A 20,652-nucleotide genomic window follows, 5' to 3' on the forward strand; every position below is an offset into this window, starting at 1 on the left:
TAGCTTTCCTTGTTATTCCTGCCTTCTCTTAATTTAGTACTGAATCAGCTGTCTTCTATTGGACCTGTTTCTCTTGTTGGCATTCATGTTTTAGGAATGGTTTTGGGTTTAAAGGTCTTTTTATTCTTACTGTAATCCCATCCATTTATAATGCCAACATTCTGACAGTCCAGCAGAACCCAGAAGTCATTGCTGTGTGTACAAAATAGTTTGAAATGGATCACAGTCATCTGCACTTGACTTTTTAAAAATGTTTTGCACTGTGATTGTCATATTGGAGGGCTAGCCTTTACATCTATTGCAGTGTTAGGATTTTTAGGTACTGCCTGAGTTGGAATGAGTTAAGAGGGAACCGGAGGCCTGATTAAATTTCATGTGTTTAATTCGCAGAATTCCTGTTTTTTCTGAAATACACAACTCATTTTCTACTCTTTGGATCAATTTTTCTCCCTTCCAGAAGTATCTCTCTTAGGTCTTCACACAGAACATAGTGCTGGATAGGAATTATTTTGGGATTTTTTAAATCAGAAGTGATCTAGCCTCTTCTCATAAGGTTGCCAATAGATGAGTGGACAGAGCAGCATTTGAGGTGTGGCAAACTGGCTTGAAGTTCCTTACAGTGTTAGTTTAATTAGGAAATGCAATCTGTAAACTTGTCCTTATGCACTTGCCTCTTTATGGTTGAGAGCCCCAGTGTCTGTTGCACAGGTTCATTTTCTAAGGGAAAAAGTGGGTCTGAAGGTTGTTGCTGTCAGTTATGCAGTTTGGCTTGTGGATTTGTTTTTCATGTCAGGTTATGAATGAAATTTTGTCTTCAGTTTTAAGAGTGGTAGTTTAAAAGTGTCTCCTTGCTGTAGGCACCTGGAGAATGGACCATTTAATGGGAGTGTGCTTTAGACAGTGTTGTTAGTATCTTCAAAGTATCTTGTGTTTGGCTGTAAAATTAAGTAAAGTTTCAAGGTATTTTTGAGGAATTTAGAATAAAATTTAGTAAGGTGTTGACAAGCTACAGCTTTCTCTTGTAGCAGTGATTACTCTGCTAGAGTTGGCAACCAGATTAATAAACTGAATTGCCTAGATCACAGAATTTGGACCATTTTCCTCTCCTTCCCTTCACTATCAGTGTGAAGTAGATCTGCCCTGATGGGATGAATTTATTAGAAGAAGAGAACAGACCTTCATTCTAATCTGGGAAGTCTTTAGCCATCACATTTCTCCCAGAAAACAGAGTTCAAGATTTGTAGGGTTTATGTTATTCTTTCATAACTGAAAGAATGTTCAGTTATGTAGGAGGCAAAGGATTTTCTTCACAGATGCTCCCAGTCAACTTTCATTAGCAGTGTAAATTCAATATCAAATATTGAACCATGCAACTAATTTTTTGAAGTTTATTATCAGATTCTTCTCTCATCTGTCTTTTAAAAGGTTTCTTGTTCTTATTAGTGTCTATGTTATGCCCTAAAGTTACCTGAAAGAAGAAACTGACCCCATCCAAATTGTAGTTGATGTTATTGTAGATTTAGGAAAATGCTATTATCCGGTATGTTTTTACAGCTATCTGTTCCCAGAAACTTGTAAAAATAATTTCTCAGTCAGTGCCCTCTTCAGTGAAGTCTACAGCAATTCTTCCAAATTTTTGGGTGTGGACAAATATGCTTCCAGAGTAAGTGTAGCCAGTCCTTATGCATCTTGGTTACATTTTCAGACCCTGAGATTTTAAGAAATACAATCCTGGTATTCAGTTAGGCTCGTTGTAGATAGCCAGGTTTGGTTACTTTGATTGGCAGCATTAAGTGGTTTTGTGCTGAAGCCAGCCTTGCACAGCAGTAGGAAGTCCATGAGTTAAGTCATTATTTGGGGGTTGTCTTGGATTATTCACAGTAGGAAATTGTCTGTCTTTAGCTGGGTTCCCAACTCAAAGATCTGCCTTGTCTGAGGCTGTTAAAAGGAAGCTGAAGAATTCTCCCACTCTCACTTTTGGCTTTCAGTGTCAGTTCCTGGTGACTTGTGCAGTATGTGGGATCAATCAATATTTCAACTTGCTGAGGAAGGGATGTTTGAAGTCTGAACAGACATTTATAAAAAGAGATTTTATAAATCATAGATTGTCAAAAAATAGAGGAAGCGCCCTTTTAGTTAAGAAAGAATGTCACTTTTGTTCAAACTGTCTATATAGCACTATAAAATATTTCCTTGAATTTCTTAGGTTTCCAGTTCCTTAAATAAACTTTCTATTAATCAGTTTTATCCTTGCTCCACTCTAACAAGAATGTAACTGGAACTTTAAATTAAAAGGAGCTATAAGCTTTTCTTCCCATGGAGTGGGGCCCATACCTTGTGCATTATTGGGGTCATGGTTGTAATTGGTTAATTCTTTGATTTTAAAAAAAGTATTCTAATTTGTTCTTTCAGGGGTTTTGTGGTATGTTTTGGGTTTTTGAATTTCTCTTCAGAACATGTAGAAGTGCATATTTAAAGTTCTTTGGCACAGCTGATCATTGCTCTGATCCTGTGAGTGGGCTTCTGCCTGTCAGCAGTTTAAAAATATGAGCATTGATTGTTAGCTTAAATTCCGATGTGCTATCTCATAGTTGCTCTAATTTAATTGTATCTTTAAAATTAAGTATCCTGTGCCAATATTGTAGCCATTACTGTTATGACAACAGCCTTTTTAGTGAGGAAATTTGTAGGCTTGTGTTTGAATGCAACATTAGGTTTTAACTGACTTCCAAAGATGATCTGCAGCTTTTCCTTTATTACACTTGTCAGTGTGCTGCCAATACTGCAAGGATATTTATAGTCCCATTTCTGTATTCTAGAAACTGAAGAAAGGACAGAAGGTTTTGTCCAAATAATCCTGAGATAAAAGGCTCAGTAGTCAGGAAAAGCAAGACTGCAGAGACTTTTAGTGGCCATTTGAATACTCTAAATAAACCTTTCCTCTGAGTTCTGAGAGAATGGCACCTCTGTTGCAAGGCTCCATCTGATGCTGCTTTCCATGAACTTTTTAGTATTTCCCAACTTCAGGACTGATGGCAAACTTGCCATTTGTGGATAGGTGGTGACCACGAACTTTACTCCAAGGAGATGGATGGATGGATGGATGGATGGATGGATGGATGGATGGATGGATGGATGGATGGATGGATGTCACTGAGCAGTTCTCTTCTGAAGGAGCCCATTAACATCCTTAGAACCATCTCTGCAGCAGAGGAGTGACCAGTATGCTGTAGTTTTCAGCTCCATTCACTTCTGTTGCTTTTGGAAATTGTGAATGAGCCCATTTTACAAGTGCTCCCTTCTGTTTGCAGTTATTATAATATAAAATAGGGGTTTAAGCATAAAACTCTTGAAACATGAATTTACAGTATTTTTATGACAACTGACTGACAATTTACAGCAGGCTAAGGGTATTGGTAGTTTTCTGGGTTCTAAGTAGGCAACAAAGTAGAGGATGGTGATTTTTCTAGGCTGATTATGTCTAGATCTCATAATCTTTTTTTCATGTGTATTTACTAAGGCAAAAAGACCGAATACCACTTAAAAATAATCCTTTTAATATATTTGCTTTAAAATGGATCTGCTTATTAACGATTATATTGTGTGTACACATATCTATCTGAAATTTTATTTACTTGCATGTTGAAGGACAGCATCTCCTTTGTTTGCTCTTATAATTACATATAATGTTAGACCATTTTACAAGCATTGCAAATTTGGTGTGTTTACTCTGTAACTTTTTAACTTTTTGCTTGGGCTGTAAGAGATCTTAAACAGACAATATATATGTTACTGCCACATTTGATAATTAAATTAATCTTCAGAATTCTAGCAACTTTATGTACATTTCTAATGCCTGTTCAAACTTTATCAACCCCATATTTACAGAGAGTGATAAGCCACGAACAGGAACAGGTGAACCAGTTTTAAGTTTGCACTACAGTACAGAAGGAACGACTACAAGCACAATAAAACTGGACTTCACTGATGAGTGGTAAGAACAAGTTAATTTTGGTTTTGACTAGTTCATGATTAGCACATATCAATAACACTTGTCTAGCATAGCTGTAAATTATTTTTCCTGTGGTTTATGTCTATTTTAAGTGTATCTACACAATTTGAAATGGCTGTAGTCTTAATGCATTCAGAACATAAGATAGATGTACCTTAATGTGAAATTTATACAAGAGACTTCTTTTTTGTGTATTTACTGTGAATCTCTATAATTACATAATTATTCTGCAAGTGAGTCTTTCTGTGACTCAGTTCCTGAATTGTAAACACTGAAATTGCCACATTTAGCCACTCTTAAGTGCTGTGGCTGTAGACACAGCACATGCACCTTGCTCACAGTTTGTGAGCTTTAAATACTGATTTTTCCTCCAATATCCAGGAAACTTTAAAAAAATTAGTTTTGCAGTGATACTTTTATGTAATTCTGCAGTTAGTCAGCAAATTCCATGGAGTTTGGTGGTGGGTAGTGTGGTGTGGGTAGTGAGAGGAAGAAGCATTTTCTGGTAGGACAAAGTTGCAAGTCATTGTCAGTTCAGAGGCTGACTAAAAACATTGTGCTGAAGAGTGGAGCAACAGGAGCAGGATGCAATTCCATCTGACAAAATGATGCAATTGAGAACAAATAACTCCCTGATCTGAGAATTGGAAGTTGTGAGAATGAAATAGAGGAAGACATGTAAATCCTACAAGTCAAAAAAATATTTTACTGTTTAGGCTGTGATTAGATTTATAGAGAGATGGGACATAAAATGGCAAAAATCTTCCACCTGGTGTCTAGCAGTACCTTCTTGTCTGGCCATTCAGAAGCAATGCTGAACATTCTGGATTTAGAAGAAATACTGAAAGGGCTAACAAAAACTTCCCTACAGCTTCCAAATCCAGTACAGCAACGAATACACAGAACATTGCTCATCAAGAGGAGTAAGAGCCCTGATTTAACATAAGACATAAAATTCCTGAAGTCTAGGCTGAATTCTCAAGAATCCCAACTAAGCATGATCTGTGCTGCTTCTAGCAATGTAGCACATTAAATATTTGCTAATAACATACACAAGTCAGAAGAGTATACTCTAAAGTATTGAGGATCATGCTTATAATTGCCTTTTTCTCTGCTTTTGTCCAATGACTTGCCTGAGTTTTAGGCCACATCACATAAGAGAGCTCAGCAACAAGACTGCATTTCCTGCAAGTCTTTGCTAGAGAGTCTAAAAACATGAATTTCAATGACATTAAGGACAACATTTTACATATTTCCTGAGGATTCATTTTCCATATTGTAAAGGGAAAATGGTGTCCCACAATAATTATCTAAACATGAATGGGGAGTAAATGTCAAATACCAGCTTATAGTGAATCTTGAGAAATAACAAAACTTTGAGAACTGAAAGTCCATACCTTGAAAGGTACAGGAATGATAATTATTGGTGAAGGACATAGTGATGAGACTTTTATCTGAATCATATTTTTTAATTGAGTGGGATAACATTATTTATTAGTGCTCAGTTGATAGCTCATACCTCTAATAAGATAATCTCTGATTATTTAAACATCTAAAAAGTGTGCAAATAGTGAAATACAGCAAATTCTTTGGAGTTCTTAAAGTATTTGGAAAAGCAATGATGACATTCTTTAAAGGTAAAAAAAAGGAAGGAGAGAGCAAGGTTCTGTGATGCAGAGGAATTGTGTGGGATACGTGGCAATGGACACAATAAAAAAGGGAATTTTGAAATTGCTCTGAATTGATTGTAGCTGATGACAGGAGCTCTCACTTTACTGCAGTGAGATAGACAATGTTGGTCAAGCTGTGCTGTTGCAATGATCTTATTTATTTCTTTATTTATTTGTGTGTGTGTTTATTTATTTATTTATTTATTTATTTATTTATTTATTTATTTGTTTGTTTGTTTGTTTGTTTATTTATTTATTTATGTGTTTACATGATCCTAAATTATTTTATTTTTCCATGTTATGTTTCCAGGAGTAGCATAAATTCAAGCTCTAGAGGGAGTGGAAGTCATTGCAAAACTGAAGGCCAAGAAGACTCTGTAAAAACAAAAGCTTTGGATGAATCAGGGCCTGATGGGGAAGAAACAAGTAAGAAACATTGGGATTTCTAATGCTAAGGCAAAAATTCTGCCCTCCTATGTCCCTCACTCCCATTGCCATAATAAAGCATGAATTTTTTAGGAAAGAAGACATTAACCTGAGATAGCTGTAATAAATATAAACATTGACTTACCTTGTCTTTAGTTCTAAGAACATTATTCTTCTTAGGGGATATTGTGCCTTGATTTGTATAGGAAAATAAACAACTGCACTTTGCAGTCATAAATGAGTGACATTTCTTTCAAGCTTTCACTGTGTTTTATTAAATGTGTTGTCTTGCTCAGTTCATTGTCAAAAGGGCAGTCAAGTCAAATGACTACTTCCAGAGAAATAAAAAAAAAAAAATCCCTTTTAATAGACTGATAACTTCATTTGTCTTCAGAAATAATAGTTAGTGTCTGCATTAAGAGTACAAATGCTATTTTTGCTGCTTAAGTCCTCATAGCATAGGCTGTTAAAAACATTCAGGAACAAGAAATGATTACATTTTTCTTAGTGTGTTGACCTGGTCAACTAGATAGGTTTATATATACTGATTTTTATGTGACTGATAGCTGAGATTTCAGTAGAGACATTGACTTTGGAGTTGCTTGCTTGGATTGGTTTCTTCTAGGAGTGCTGGTGTCATTTAAACTTGCTTACATTATAGATGTGCATCTAATTGAAATCACGTGGTTTACCATTAAATTGCTTAATTTAGGGGTTCCTGATGAATCTCTCAAGGAAGATGCAAGTGCTGAAGAGCTGAAAAATACAGATGAAGCTGCAGAGACAACAGAAGCAAGTAGGTTTCTGTACATAGCAAGTATGTATCTGTAGTCCTTCAAGTAGTTATAGGAGGAAGTGGAGAATGAAATATTAACTCAGTTTGCATAATTTAACTTTGCTGACCATTTCTAAAATAGGTTATAGTTGTTATTGTGACTTGTTTTCCCCAATATTTGCTTTTCAGCAGTATCAGATGAACCTGCTTCTGAGCACTCCGGAACTGAAGCAGAAAAAGCCGGCCCCAGTGCTGATGCTGTCTGTGGGAACACAGAGGAAGAAGCCTCCTGTGAGCAGGGGGCACAGCAAGCCGTTTGCAGCCAGAGCAGTGACCCCAGTGGCACCAGCCCTCTGGCCAGCGAGGAGCCTCAGTCCCAGCCGGAATCCTCGGGGCTGGCGGCTCCCGACGACGCCTCCACCAGGAGCTCGGCGCTGCAGGAAACCGACGACAGCGACGACGACCCTGTCCTCATCCCCGGGGCCAGGTATCGAGGAGGCCCTGGCCACAGGTGAGGCCAATACCTGTCTCTGCTTGGAAAAATGCTTCTTGCTTTGTTTTTCCTTTCTCTTTTCTTGATTATTGCTTTGAATGAAAGATCGAGAAACTCAGCCCTCATATCCTTGAAGCTGTTCTTTGACAACTGGCCAAGAGCTCGATGGCTGAGTGTAATTTGCCTATGTGTAAGATATGTACAGCTGCATTTCCCCTGCAAGCCAGGAAGGCTCTTGCAGATCTAATTCCTGCTTATGCTGATCTCTTGCCTGCTGAATACCTCGGTGCTAAGTATTTGCAGTTTATTTGTTATTATTCTCCCTCTAGTCATAAGTGTAGAAAGTTCATAAATTTGGGGACATGGACCTACATTTTCTTTAGTTATACTTTAGGTGTTCTTATTCTGGCAAAGCAAGAGCTTTTAACTGCTCTTGTGTAGCAATGGTGTGTTTGTAGTACATATATTAAAACTCATGTGTTCAATTTTTCATTCTTCTTTTTCTCTGAAAGAGAAACTGTAATCCTTTTCCTTTTGTTGGTTATTAAATATTACTATGTATGTCAGTTAAAAAAAAGGTAGGCTGGCTGTTACCATGAATAAAAGATGCATTTAGTAAGCTTTGTGCTTTTTTATATGAAGAGCTGTACATAGTTGTTTGATCATTCAGTAAACTGAACCCTCAATTTGCTATTGTTGGTTTAATACCTTTCTTCACTAATTTCAAAACTATAAAATTATTTAAGCAACATTTCTGTTGTTAGACTTCATACAATACCTTTTTACTAGCTTTAGATGTAATTTAACCTCATGTCACATACCTTTGCTTTACTCCTGTTCAAAGACATTGCTATTAATTTCTTATGCTGGCAATGAAGATTCTTCACAGGAATTTACAATATGTATTCATTAGGAAATCAGGAAGAATTTAATAGCTATTTCTAGAGAAGGTTTTGAATAATTTGCAGTTAAAATAGAAATGGTAAGCCAGCATGTTGTCAGTAGTGGAAAAAAGAACAGTCAGTGGTTGTTTATTACAAAGCACAAGTAATTCTGCTCACTAAATGACAGTTTTTATGAAGAAGCCAATATACACAGATTCTGTTAACCCATTAACTTTCCATGCAGTACTAAGTATTTGTAGGCAGATATGGAATGGCAGAAATATTTTCCCCTGCAGAGCAAATGTTCATTATGATCCAGTGATTGAAGAGCAAGCTGTGAAAAGCCCTGCAATTTTAATCCCATCTCCATTTTCAAGCAGGATTCATAGCTTCTCTTCATGCACCATGTTGTCTCTACAATGTAATAGTTTCTTTTGCAATGTGATAAGAATTACACTTCCAGGTATCACACAGCTGTTACCATTTCCCACTTGTGGGGACATCCTAAATGAAGTTACAATTTATCTGACATGCTTCCTTTCCTCTCTGTGCAGTGAGATTTTTTCCTGTAACAGTTTAAATTTATCTCCTAGGAAAGATCATTCAGCCAAATGAATGATATCATTAAAATCCTTTATGCAGTCCCCTGCTCCCTTATTCTCCCCCCAAATAAAATTTGAAAAAAAGTTGCTTTGTAGTCAGTGTTGGTTTAGGATTTCCTGCAGGCTTTCATTGCTCAGGTTTGATACCTGACCAGATCATTTTGTTCTGCTTTTGTGTGTGTGGAAGCAGTGAAGTTCTCCAGTTTAGCTACTGAGCATTATATTCCCTCCTATTCTTCAGGTTTCAGGAGTTTCCAAATGCAGTCTGAGATATTAAGGAAAAGTAAGACATCCTGTATATGCTCAAAGGAATGTGGATTTCCAGAAAGGAAGCAGACACTGATGGTCCTAAAAGCTATAGCTCTAAGCCCTCTTAGTATTTATATCTCCTATTAGAGTGAAAGGAACTGGAAGTTCTCTCTAGTAGTACTATGGCAGTTGTTATAGCCTAAAATCCCTTTCACAAACTGATCAAATTTATATAAAATCCCCCATGTCCCTTAATGAGTAGGAAGCTAACTCAAAGCATTGCTGCTACCTTGGGTATACATGAACTAAAATTGGTCATTTTGTTCTGTGCTAACATTCTGTTTTGATTGAAATAATTTTTTACACCCAGTGCTCATCATTGAATGGTGTTCATCCTGTCCATTTTCAGGTTTTGTCTCCTTAGACTGAGTGCCAAATTTTTCTCACTCTTAGCAGTAAAAATTCATGGGTTTCCTGCCATCATGCTGGTTTCTGTCTCCTCTTCATGTTTCACTTTTTGCCTGAATGTGGTAGCCCAGCCCCCTGCACTGTTTGGGTTTTGCTGGAGTAATTCTGTGGTTGTTACTTTTGGTCTAGAGAGGATTCTCAGAGCACAATGAGCTGGGGCTGTGCCCTCCTCCTCTCTTGCCTGTCACTGTTCCAGTGAGGGCTTGTGGTCAGACAGAAGCTCTGCACCCTGCACTCTTCCCTACTTTGTTATTCCATAATTAATCAGTGTTCCCTTTCACCAGAAGGAAGCTTCAGGTGTATAACTCAATTTTATACTGCTGATTTTCTTTTTCTCAAGGCCCTACAGTCCCCTCTATTAATAAGTTCCCCACCCTCAATGTGCTGCATGATTCCATTCCTACACCCTGCTCAAGGACTGGCACAAAATTGCCTGCAGGTCTGGAGCTCTACTCCTCCAGGATGCTTTCTGTAGGCTTCTTTTCTCTTTCCTCACTCAGTAAATTGTGTTATCTAACAATTCCTTTACTAAATCTCATTTTTTTCGAGTTTATCTAATGCTTTACTTTCCAATGCGTCATCTTATAAGATAATTAATGGCAATAATATCTGAGTAATAAAGTAGATTTTTTTTTTCTCAGTAGAATACTTAAGGGGAGCTGCTTTGGTCTTTTTTGTTGTAGATTTGGTTTTGCTGTGTTTTATTTTTTTTTTTCTGAAGAAGAAAGACTAGCCTGCAATAATCTACCTTTTGTGAACATATTTTATGTAATGAAGGAAAAAAGGTTCATTTTTCTATAGGACAAAAAATTTTTAAAAGACTGTTGTAGCCTTCTGAGACAGAATGCAAAAAAATGTTTGACTAATAAGGCTTTTCCAATATGTAGCATTATTGGCTTTGTCTACAATCAATTTGTTTTTCTTTAGGCTGTGTTTTCTCATAAACCGAATAGCTCTTGTTTACATTGAGCAGAATGCTCTACAGGTGGAGAAATTCAGATAAAGGAATCTGCCTGAGTCATTTTTCCACTGTGAAGTACAGTTTTCTCCACTGAAAAAGAAGGGTGGATTTCTGATTCTGTACTCTGAAAATCATGATCTGTAGCTTCCTCTTAAGGAAAAAAAGTGGCAGAAATACCCTTCTGATAGCTCTGTTAAACAGAGCTCTAAATAAATTGAGAACTTCCTGCTGCATCTCACCTTATTATTACTAAGATGGATGTAGATTTCAGATTTACTAAAAAAGATTGTTTATTTTGCAAATCTAATTGTACAAGGCTTCCATTATTTGAATATTATTTGTAGTTGTAATGTTTTCAAGCTGAGGGTTTGATCGTTTTCTCAAACAATCTCATATTGTGCATACTTATAAATCTCAAAACATAATGAGGATAGGTGGTTTCTCACCAACTAACCTGGAGCTGAGCTATCAGGAAGGACTGGGCAAAGTCTGCACTTGCTTTAATATTTTGAAAAAGACTTTAAATAGTAGCAGCAAAATGTGGAGAAACACCATGATCCTTTGATTGATTGACTAAGTCAGCTGCATGTTGACTAGGAGTCAGCTAGGAAGAGTTTTGACACAGAAGGACATTTCTTTAAAATAAATAATTGAGAATGTGACATCTGACATTTTTCAACAGCATTTCTGTAGCCACTGAATATCACTGTAGGAATGGTCTTCACAAGTGACTAGAAGAAACTAAGCAGTTATTTCATTTTTTCATGTTGTTGGGCCAGTCAATGCATGCTCTTTTTAACAAAATGGATAAGGAAGTGCACAGAATATTTTAAAATGAAAAAAAAAAATTAAAACCTTTTCTGTACAGCAGAGCAGTTTAGCCAGATACTCACCAGAGTAAATAACCTCCTGTGCATTTTAGGGAATCCCCAGGAAAAGGTGCCTTCTCTGACAAATAAGACAGCATATGCAGGTCTTTCAGTCTGGACATATGCAAGGGCATTTCTCCTTTAAAACTTTCTGGACCCACTAAGTTTAGTTCAAAAAGAGGGTGGTATCTTGTATTCTGTGGGAGGGGAGAAAAAAAAAATCTGTGCAAAATGTTCTTCATACACAGAGAGTGCAGTTTTTAATGGATTGATCTTAATTTTTACAAATTAGTCAAAACAGCTCTCTGAGGGCTGATTTCCTTCTTAAATGACTGAATTAATTTTGTTTGGACTTTGAAGTTGATCTGGGGGCGGAGGCTAAGCCTGGAAAAAGCTACAACTAGCTTTAACTAAGGTTAAAATTAAAGAAGTACAAATGTAAAATGGAAATGATGATACAGCTGCTGTGATCTATGAAGACTTACTGCATTTTATAACTTTGTGTACTGTTATATAATCTGAATACTATTTTTGCTGAAATACAAGTAGTCTCATATACTGACTCATACACTGGGAAGGAGCCTTCTCAGTTGGAATTCATAGAGCACATTTTGTAAGAGATGCTAACCTTTGAAAAACATGGTACCTAGCATTTGTGAATGACTTCAGTTGTTATTCCCTTTACTAGATATAATATCAGAGGAACAGCGATAGGTGATAGAATAATGAGGTAATTAATTATTTTATTCCTTCCCTCCTCCTTTTTATTGCCATATATTGGATTTATCAGGTTCTGGTTTTTCATATCTAACTGGCATTTTAAGAATTGCTGTACTTCAAATGCTATGAATTACAGAGCATATTGCTTGAGTTATATTTAGCTGCATGTGTTGCATGGAAATTGAAAAGAAATGATAGTGTATACATTTTACAACCTATTAACATTTTTATCGTGTGCCATAGAAATTAATGGAATTTGAAAAGTGTGTAGCTTGTGAAAAGAAATATTCCTTTTTTTTAATTGAGCTGCTGAGGAACGACTTATATTTGCATGGGCTACTGCTGACTTGCTTTGTCTGGTAGTAGAGAACATCCAGTTCTGGACAAAAATATAAGACTACCTGGATCAAAAACCATTTATATTTTTTGCCTGAACAAGGTTATGGAACTAAGCATGATTATTAGAGCTATATTGGGTAATACACATTTAGAAAGATAGATGCTAAATTTTACACAATATTGCTTTTAATGAAGTTAAATGAAAAAAAATCACTTGATCTCATATTCTTCATTGAAATACTTGAGGGAAGCAGTTGTAAGAACATATGAGGCAACTTGGGTAATTGTGTTTGGCCACATGCTGTAAGAGGGAGAAACTCTCTGCTGTGATTCCAGCCAGAGGCCATCTAGAAGGGAAATGGCCCAAAGTTGTTACAATGATGAAAATGAACATCTTGGCTTTCTGTGGCTGAAAAGGCAAAGGTGCAGGATAAGGTTCCATAAAGGACTGAGCCTGAGTCTTCTATTTTAAATGCCTCCAGGAAAATGGTGCAGATCTGTATTTCTTTGTCTTATATTTTCATCTTAGCTGCAATTGGAATACCTGGATTTAACTCATCAGCTTTCTTAGAGGTTCAGGAATCTTTGCTGTTTGTACTCGAAATTTTACAGTAGGCATTCTTTCTATATTCAGCATGCTTACCAAGGAGTTCTTTAGCTCTTCAGCACAGCCCAGGGGAATATTAGTTTCATATTGCTATAAATTTAATATAAAATAAATGATGCATTCAGCATAGAATGTTTTATCAGTCTTTTTTCTCTGCTTTTCATCATCATTCATCAGCATATCAGGTGAAATTTTTTAAATCTATTGTAACTGAGAATAGTTTAAACATTGATTGTGTTTGAAAGCTGGGAAATTACCTAGGAGAGCATTACAGTAAACATTTGGTTTTGTATGATCAACAGTGAAATAACTTGGGCTTTAGGGGTAGTGTCAGTATGCTGTTAACAGGATGGTTTTGCCTTTGGTACTGAGCTGTCTTAATGCTTGAAATTTGACAGCAGCAGTAAATCTCTTCCACAGGTTCAGAGGCTCCTAAAGGAATTAATCAGTATCAGAAATATAATCAAATGTTGGCATTTAGTCAAGGAATCTATTTTAATATGGTGGTATATTTCCAAAGACAAGCCTTTGGAATTCTTGGGCAGATCAGTGGTAGCTGGCAAGTGAATTCCTTTTTACAGGATCAATGAAGAAATGCCAGACCTGGATCAAAGTTTGCTGCAGTGGTTTAGATGCACACACAAATAATATCAGGATCATGCAATGCCCTGAGTTGGAAGGGACCCACAGCTGAGTCTAGGAATCCCACCAGGAATTCCCCAAGAATCCCACCACGTGCCTGAGAGCATTGTCCAAATGACCATAAGGCACTGGAGAAATAACACCTAAGTTAATGGTTATAAGCCTTAGGTTCTCTGCAATTGTTTTGTATAGGGAAAACAGTGCAAAAGAGAAGGTGGCAACAAGAGTGGATAAAAAATAAGATGTTAAAATCAGAGAGCTCAAGAGAAGGAATCAGGGTTTGTGGTCCTCAGCACTGGTCTAGTGGAAGATGTCTCTGTCCCTGGCAGGGGCTTGGGGGATGATCTTTAAGGTCTCTTCCAGCCCAAAGCTGTCTACTATGAAAAATAGACCATGTTTGTCTGTGTGTGAGTACATTTGGTAACTTGGGAAGTGAAAAAAATCCTCAGTACTGAAGGAATCAATAGTAAGCTCAATTCTCAGTGCAGAGCTGAGACAAGAGGGATGGAGCAAGGAAGCAGGGAGACGTGATCTCTGCACCCAGCTGAGCTCAGGAGACTGACCATTATCAGGCTGGATAATGGTGTTTGGAAGAAGCAGGGTTATCTCAGGCACCAAATGAGTTTTATGGCAGCCACTACATTATTGTCCTTTAACAAACGAACCAGATATTTAATTGTGCAAATTGTACAGATTCTTGTTTTGAAAAAAATTCTCATTATGCTTCAGAACTTCTAAATATACAGAAAACACCCTGTGTGACAACTTATATATTTTAAGACTTAGCTTATGTGTATACATATTTTCCATTTTTCTCCATTTATAATATGGATCAGTTTGCATCACAGGATTTTTGTGGGTTTGTTTTTTTTTGTTTGTCTATCTTAAACCTATTTTTAACTAAAAAAATATGGCTGCACTTCTGAATCCCTTTTCCACTCATCTCTGTCTTAATTTAAATGGACTTTTGATAATTAATTACAACTATTAACTTGGAGGACTTTAAACCTGGCTGATCATAAGAGGAAAAGCAGTGCTCTGTGAATACTTCCTAGAGCTGTACCCGCTGATGGGGTTGCCTGAGGAGTGCCAACACAATGTGCATGAATTCCATTCTCTGACATTCTGTGCTTGGAAGAGCAGTGTGGAAGGGAAGCAGCAGCTCTCAGCCAGGCTCAGCTCAAGCTGACCTCAGAACAGCTCAAATTGCACAGCACACTTCTGTACCCACTGATGCTCCAAGTGATGAGGCTGCTTCTGTGTTTGTGTTGGCAAAGACAGGAATTGCTCATCACAAATACAAATGAAAACAGCTATGTCAGATTTTAAAATTCTTGTGCGTGTATGACTTAAAAATAATTACAGAAAATCTGTAGTTGTCAATAAGTAATATCTCTCAGAGAGAAGGCTTTTTCCTGTAATGTTCTATGTTCTGAAATGTCACTAAATTGGGCTCATATTTATGTTTTCTGGAGCAGACTTGCCTCTGCCATGTTCTTGCTTTCTCCAGGGCTCAATCCCAGTATGACAGCTGTGTGTGCTTGGCTGCCTTCTCCCTGGTGAAGGTAATCATTGGCTTCCAAGATAACTAAATAGAAATCCACTCCTGCCTTTTAAAATGAGGCCCCAAATGAGGAGGTTAAATTCAGAGCTCCATTTAGTTGAAAGACAGTCTTAACCAAAATTGCTTCTGTGCTTCTGCTCTTATTTAAAAATGCATGATTCTGATTGCTGAGTAGTACTGAGGTTTTTTTGTAATGTCTGCATATTTCAGCCTAGGGAAATGGAGAGGAGAAGATCAATTTTCATAGAGATGTTTGGATGAAAAATTGTGCAAGAAACTACTTTGCTTTACCAATTAGCAACTTTAATATTATCTTCTAATCCCAAGACCTGTTACTGCTGTCCAGCAAGTAACCCTTCTGATACAGCTGGACAAGTCTACTGCTCTCTCAATCCTAATGATATGTAACTTCCCAGCCTCTTCACTGCACATCTTTAATTAATTTAGGTAAATAAATGCACCAAAATTACAAAAAGGAATCACAGTAAATGATAGATGCTTTTACTTTCTCACACAAACCCCATCTTTTTTTAAAAGGAAGTAAAACCCAAATCTGCACAAATAATGGTTTGAAGTTTCTGTAAGTGTTTGATGCAGCCTGTCACCCTTTTACCTTTATGTAGAAGGAAACTGGTGAGGAGAATAACTCAGTGATCTTGAAAGCACAGTAGATAAAAACATAGGCTTCTTTTTTTACCCCTCTGTTGTATGAAGATGTTGTGAAGAACCCTCTTAAATCTGTTGAAGATTAAAGTTGAAACTCGGCATATTAGAAGGAATAACTAAAAAATATAGTGTGTTTATTTACTGTAGTATAAAAAAGATGAACGAGGAAATTGTCTGGGGATTGAAAGGATAGAAAACTCTCACAAAGGAAGTAGTAGTCTACTTTTTCTGGTGCTGTTTGCGAGGCAAACATCTAAGAAATGTATTATAATAAATAGCACACTGTTAAATGGATCTATTGGCTGGTGCTTTCAAAAATCTTCTGGTTTCTATAAAAAAAGTATTAAAATTTATTTTGAAAGCTTAGCTGTATTAGGTGATCTGTCTTAGTAAAACAGTGTGTGGTTTGTTGGTTTATTTGTTTTTATAGTAAATAAATTTGCATTAATGACTTACATTCCTTCTCCTTCTTTGCTTAGCTGTAGCATAACATTTATTTCACCTTAACTTTTTGGTGCAACTTTCTCCTGTGGCAAAAAATGGACAAAAATCTAATCAGATCACGGGCTGAGAGAACTAGTGATGAGATAGATCTGGTGGGGGTTTTTTCTGGAGTAGAGGACTTGTTGCTGGGGTCTCCAGGATCAGTGACTAAAACACTGGAAAAGATTACTTAAAAACAAATTCAGGCTACTTTCTGGCAGCAGTGTAGTGAGGTTCTTGGATCCATTTAATTTTTAGGATCATATAAATTGCTGTAATAGTTTCACTCCTTGCATTCTGCTAAAATCTGTACCTGCTTCCTCTTGAGAGTGACATTCCCCTTGGACTTTGTTCAGGACCTCAAAGCTAATAATGACAAGGAATGACAGAAGAAAAAGAACTGAGATGTGACTGTCTGGTCATAGCTGAATTATGGGGATCTGCAAACTGAACAACTAAACAGGAAAAATTTGACACCAAGGTCTTTTCACAGATTAATAAAATTATAAGTTCCTGGAATTAAACGTTCACAAAACAAATTGTATAATTTGGCTTTTGTTTTTTCCTCTGTTATTTTGGGAAATCTCCAGCTGTAAACTTTACTGCTAACATATGGGATAGGTGCTCCAATAATTGATCTCAAATATCTTTTCCTTAGTAGGAACTTCCCAAAAGCTGTCTAAATCTTGAGTCATCATAGAGAAGTATTGACAAGAAATACATTGGACAAAATCTTATGAGAAACCAAATCACACTGAGACACACATTAGATCCTTAATGGCTTTTTAAAATTAAACTTCTGTTCTGGCATAGATTTTTTTTTAATTTTTTTTTGATCTTATAAAAAACCAAATCATTCTGAGAGACACATTGGATCCTTAATGGCTTTTTAAAATTTAAAAACTTCTGTTCTGGCATAGATTTTTTTTTTCACTTCAGAATTTTGCTACCTCGGTATGGGTGGAGGATGAAAATAAAATAGCATGTGAATTTTGCCAGCAGCTGAAGTTTGTTCTACAGAGGGGGAATAAAACCTGGCATCACTTGACATTCCACTGTCTTGCATGCTATTCTTGTTGTACGCCAGGATGGAAAAATTCACGTCTGTAATTTTACAGTTGGGATTATGCTGATGTCTGTGTCAAACTCATGGAGAATGTGGTGGAGTGCCTAATGCTGATGTTTGGGAGCCCCTTGCAGTGCCTGGGGAGGGGCTCTCAGTGCTGCTCTCTCTGGATTCACAGACGATCCGCTGTGGCCCGCATCCAGGAGCTCTTCAGGAGGAGGAAGGAGAGGAAGGAGATGGAGGAGCTGGAGACGCTGAATATCAGGCGGCCCCTGATAAAGATGGTTTACAAAGGGCACCGCAACTCCCGCACCATGGTACAGCCTCTGGGGCTTGGGGGCTGGGGCTTCATGGGCTCACCCAGGGCAGCTGCGCCTGCTGGCCTTGCCAGAAAGGGTCTGGGGATTCTCTGTAAGCCTCTGGCTTCTGTGCTCACTTAGAAGGCACAGAATTGGCTCTGTGAAAATAAAAATTAGTGTGACTCGTGTCACTGTGAAAGGCATTGAAATACTCCTGAGTTTAAGACTCTCTCCCCTTAACATCTGTTGAAATTTGGGGTATTTTTCTTCTTTTTCATTTTCTCTCTCAGCTTATGTGGCATAAAATGTGCCTACCTTCCAAATTATGATTTAATCCTCACTTTCTCTTCCAAGCTGTTCAAAATTATTATTTAATCTTTCAATTTGAAGAGCCTGGAAGGGAAAGTGAGGATCAAATTGGAGTTTTGAAGAACCTTAACATCTCTGAATTAAAAAAAGGAAGGAGTGCTAGTTATTAAATTATAATTTAGCTACTAGATGCCTCGTCTGATTCAAACAAAATCCTGTATTTTAAGAAAAACGCAGTTATTGTGTTCGTAAAGCAATGGTACATGAAAAACAGATGCTACTTTCCTTGCTATTTCTTCTGTCTGGTTTTTGCAATATTTTGAACATGTGAAGTTCTGAGTTCTAGGTGGTATTTTGCAGAAATAGCTGGTGTGTTATTTTGCAGCTGATGTGAGGAGTAGTCCCTTTACCCCCCAAAAGCCATTTTCTAGGTTTTGTGTGAATAGCTTTGATTACACTGGGAAAAATGCTTGACTAAATACCTATTTCAGTCTACATAAGCAACGGGGTTTAGAATACACTTTGATTAATGACAAGGAGTTTTGCACTGTATTTCAGAAATGTATTTGCATTGATCAAACCCTGATTAGTTTAAAAGTCCTGGCATCAGGCACTTTGTGGTTAAAAGATACTAAAAGTGAGTTCATCTAAGGCTTAATTCAGTTTCTGCATAATTGTTAATATCCAGATTATTTAACAGATTTTGTTGTTTGGTTTCTTGGGGATGTGGGTTGGTCTTTTTACTTTTGTTTCACACAAGCACCTATGGCAAGGAATGCACAGAATAAAAGAAAATGTAATTTCGTTTTCCCTGTTGGTCTCTATGGTTGCAAACTTCTTTTTGATCTGCTGGTTTGAGTAATGCCCTCATTCCTGCAAGGGAAGAGCTAATGATTTTTCCCTTTCAAATTTATGAAGGAGACAGCTTAAAAAAGCTTTGTTTCCACACACCTGAGCAGCCCAGGGATAAAGTTGTGTTGTCAATTATATGAACCATTTATATATATGTATATAATTTTTACATGTACATACATATATATGGGTGTGTGTATATGCATATATAGTGAATTAAGGTTATTCAAGCAAATGGAATGATTCTGGTTCTTCCTTACTTTTAAAAACTTAATTTGGCAATCTTACATTTTTTATAGTCCTGCTTTTAAAACAGTGACTTTTAGAAATGTTTGAAAACCAAAATTTTTAAATGTCAATTTCAGTTCTGTTCATTTCTGGGGTGCTAAAATTAGGCTTTATGAGTATTGAGAAGTATGAGTAAGAGAATACACAGGACACAGGAAGAGATCATGATTGAAAATTAAAGTAGAAAATTAATTTTTTTATTCTTGGGGATAATCTAGATGTAACAGGATAATGAAAATACGTATTAAAAGGAGCTATAAGACAAAAGCTGCTGAAAGATTAATACATCAGAATTCATTACAGGAATGCAGCTTCTCTGGTTTATTTTTAGACATCAGGATGACTTTATTGCACTGACTGCAGTCATTGGGACATATTCTATAGACAAAGATCTACCAAGCCTGAAATTTAAAACTGGGCATACTAATGCTGGAAATAAACCACATATTTCTAACAGCATAAGGGTTCAACTTACCAATGAATCTGTATCAAGGTAGCTGAGGCAAAGCACAGAGCGAGGCAACATCTCTGCCCTTCTCTTCAGGGCATTTTCTGATGGAAGTCTGCCAAAAGAAATGTAAGGATCCAGGCATGGCCCTCTTTAGAGCCTTACCTGGAAAACAATTCGTAGCAGGATTCTGTGTAAATAGTCTCAAACTCAAAATTCTGTCCCTTGTGCTGGAGTTACTCCTAAATGCCAAACTGAACTTCCAGCATTAGAAAGGCTCTGTGTGAATCCAAGCTGCTGCCCAGGCAGCTCCTGCTTGTACAGGTACCTCTCTTGCCCCTTGTATGTCAATTAAAAGAGTTTGTAGGAGGTACTGCTGGCTCTCAAAATAACAATTCCACACACAAGGCTACACTTCAGCCTTCCAGGCTTGTTCCTGCAGCACAAACACCAGGGTGTTGTGGAGCTCTCAGCTCACATCTCGTGTCTGTGACTGAGTTTTCTGGCTGTTGTTGAAGCAATGTCCCTTCTCCTTCTGCCACCCCATCAAGCCTCTCACCTGTAGAGAACACGGGATAGCATTTCACAATGGTTATTTTTATATTATTTATATCATTTCACAATGGTTATTTTGAGGTCCTATGCTGAGTAAAACCAGAAGGGATTTCTGAGGAAGGTTTCACAAGCTTCTGTCTTATCTCCTGTTTCTCTGTAGTGGAAAATCCCCCCCAGGGATTAGCCTTTCACAAACTTTAACTTGGCCAAACTTTTCCTAAAAATTCCTTTGCATACCCCTGACTCCAGTATAATTTCTGTGACTTTAGAAAGTGATAGATCTGCTGACATTTATTTTCATACTGTTCAGTCTGCCCCAACTCCTCTCTTCTTTTTTTTTTTTCCCTGTTTGCAGCTACTTTGCTCTGGAAATCTAAACCTTTCTGAACTCTCATGAACTCTCAT

At 37.1% G+C, this 20,652-nt stretch overlaps 1 protein-coding gene across 6 annotated transcripts in view; it reads left to right on the forward strand.

Moving 5' to 3' along the window:
• Positions 1–20,652, forward strand: part of DCAF6 (DDB1 and CUL4 associated factor 6) — a 73,231-nt gene that overhangs the window by 46,125 nt on the left and 6,454 nt on the right. For 3 of the 6 annotated variants that reach the window (XM_036406616.2, XM_036406600.2, XM_036406610.2), the window contains 6 exons: positions 3,889–3,994; positions 5,993–6,108; positions 6,821–6,904; positions 7,073–7,394; positions 12,098–12,139; positions 17,675–17,813. In XM_036406616.2, the coding sequence (XP_036262509.1) occupies positions 3,889–3,994; positions 5,993–6,108; positions 6,821–6,904; positions 7,073–7,394; positions 12,098–12,139; positions 17,675–17,813 (809 nt within the window). The remainder of the gene's footprint in view (positions 1–3,888; positions 3,995–5,992; positions 6,109–6,820; positions 6,905–7,072; positions 7,395–12,097; positions 12,140–17,674; positions 17,814–20,652) is intronic. The other 3 variants (XM_036406591.2, XM_036406624.2, XM_036406583.2) reach the window with 2 other exon arrangements.

The sequence above is a fragment of the Molothrus ater genome, chromosome 2 (genome assembly GCF_012460135.2).
Source record: "Molothrus ater isolate BHLD 08-10-18 breed brown headed cowbird chromosome 2, BPBGC_Mater_1.1, whole genome shotgun sequence".
Classification (NCBI taxonomy): Eukaryota; Metazoa; Chordata; class Aves; order Passeriformes; family Icteridae; genus Molothrus; species Molothrus ater.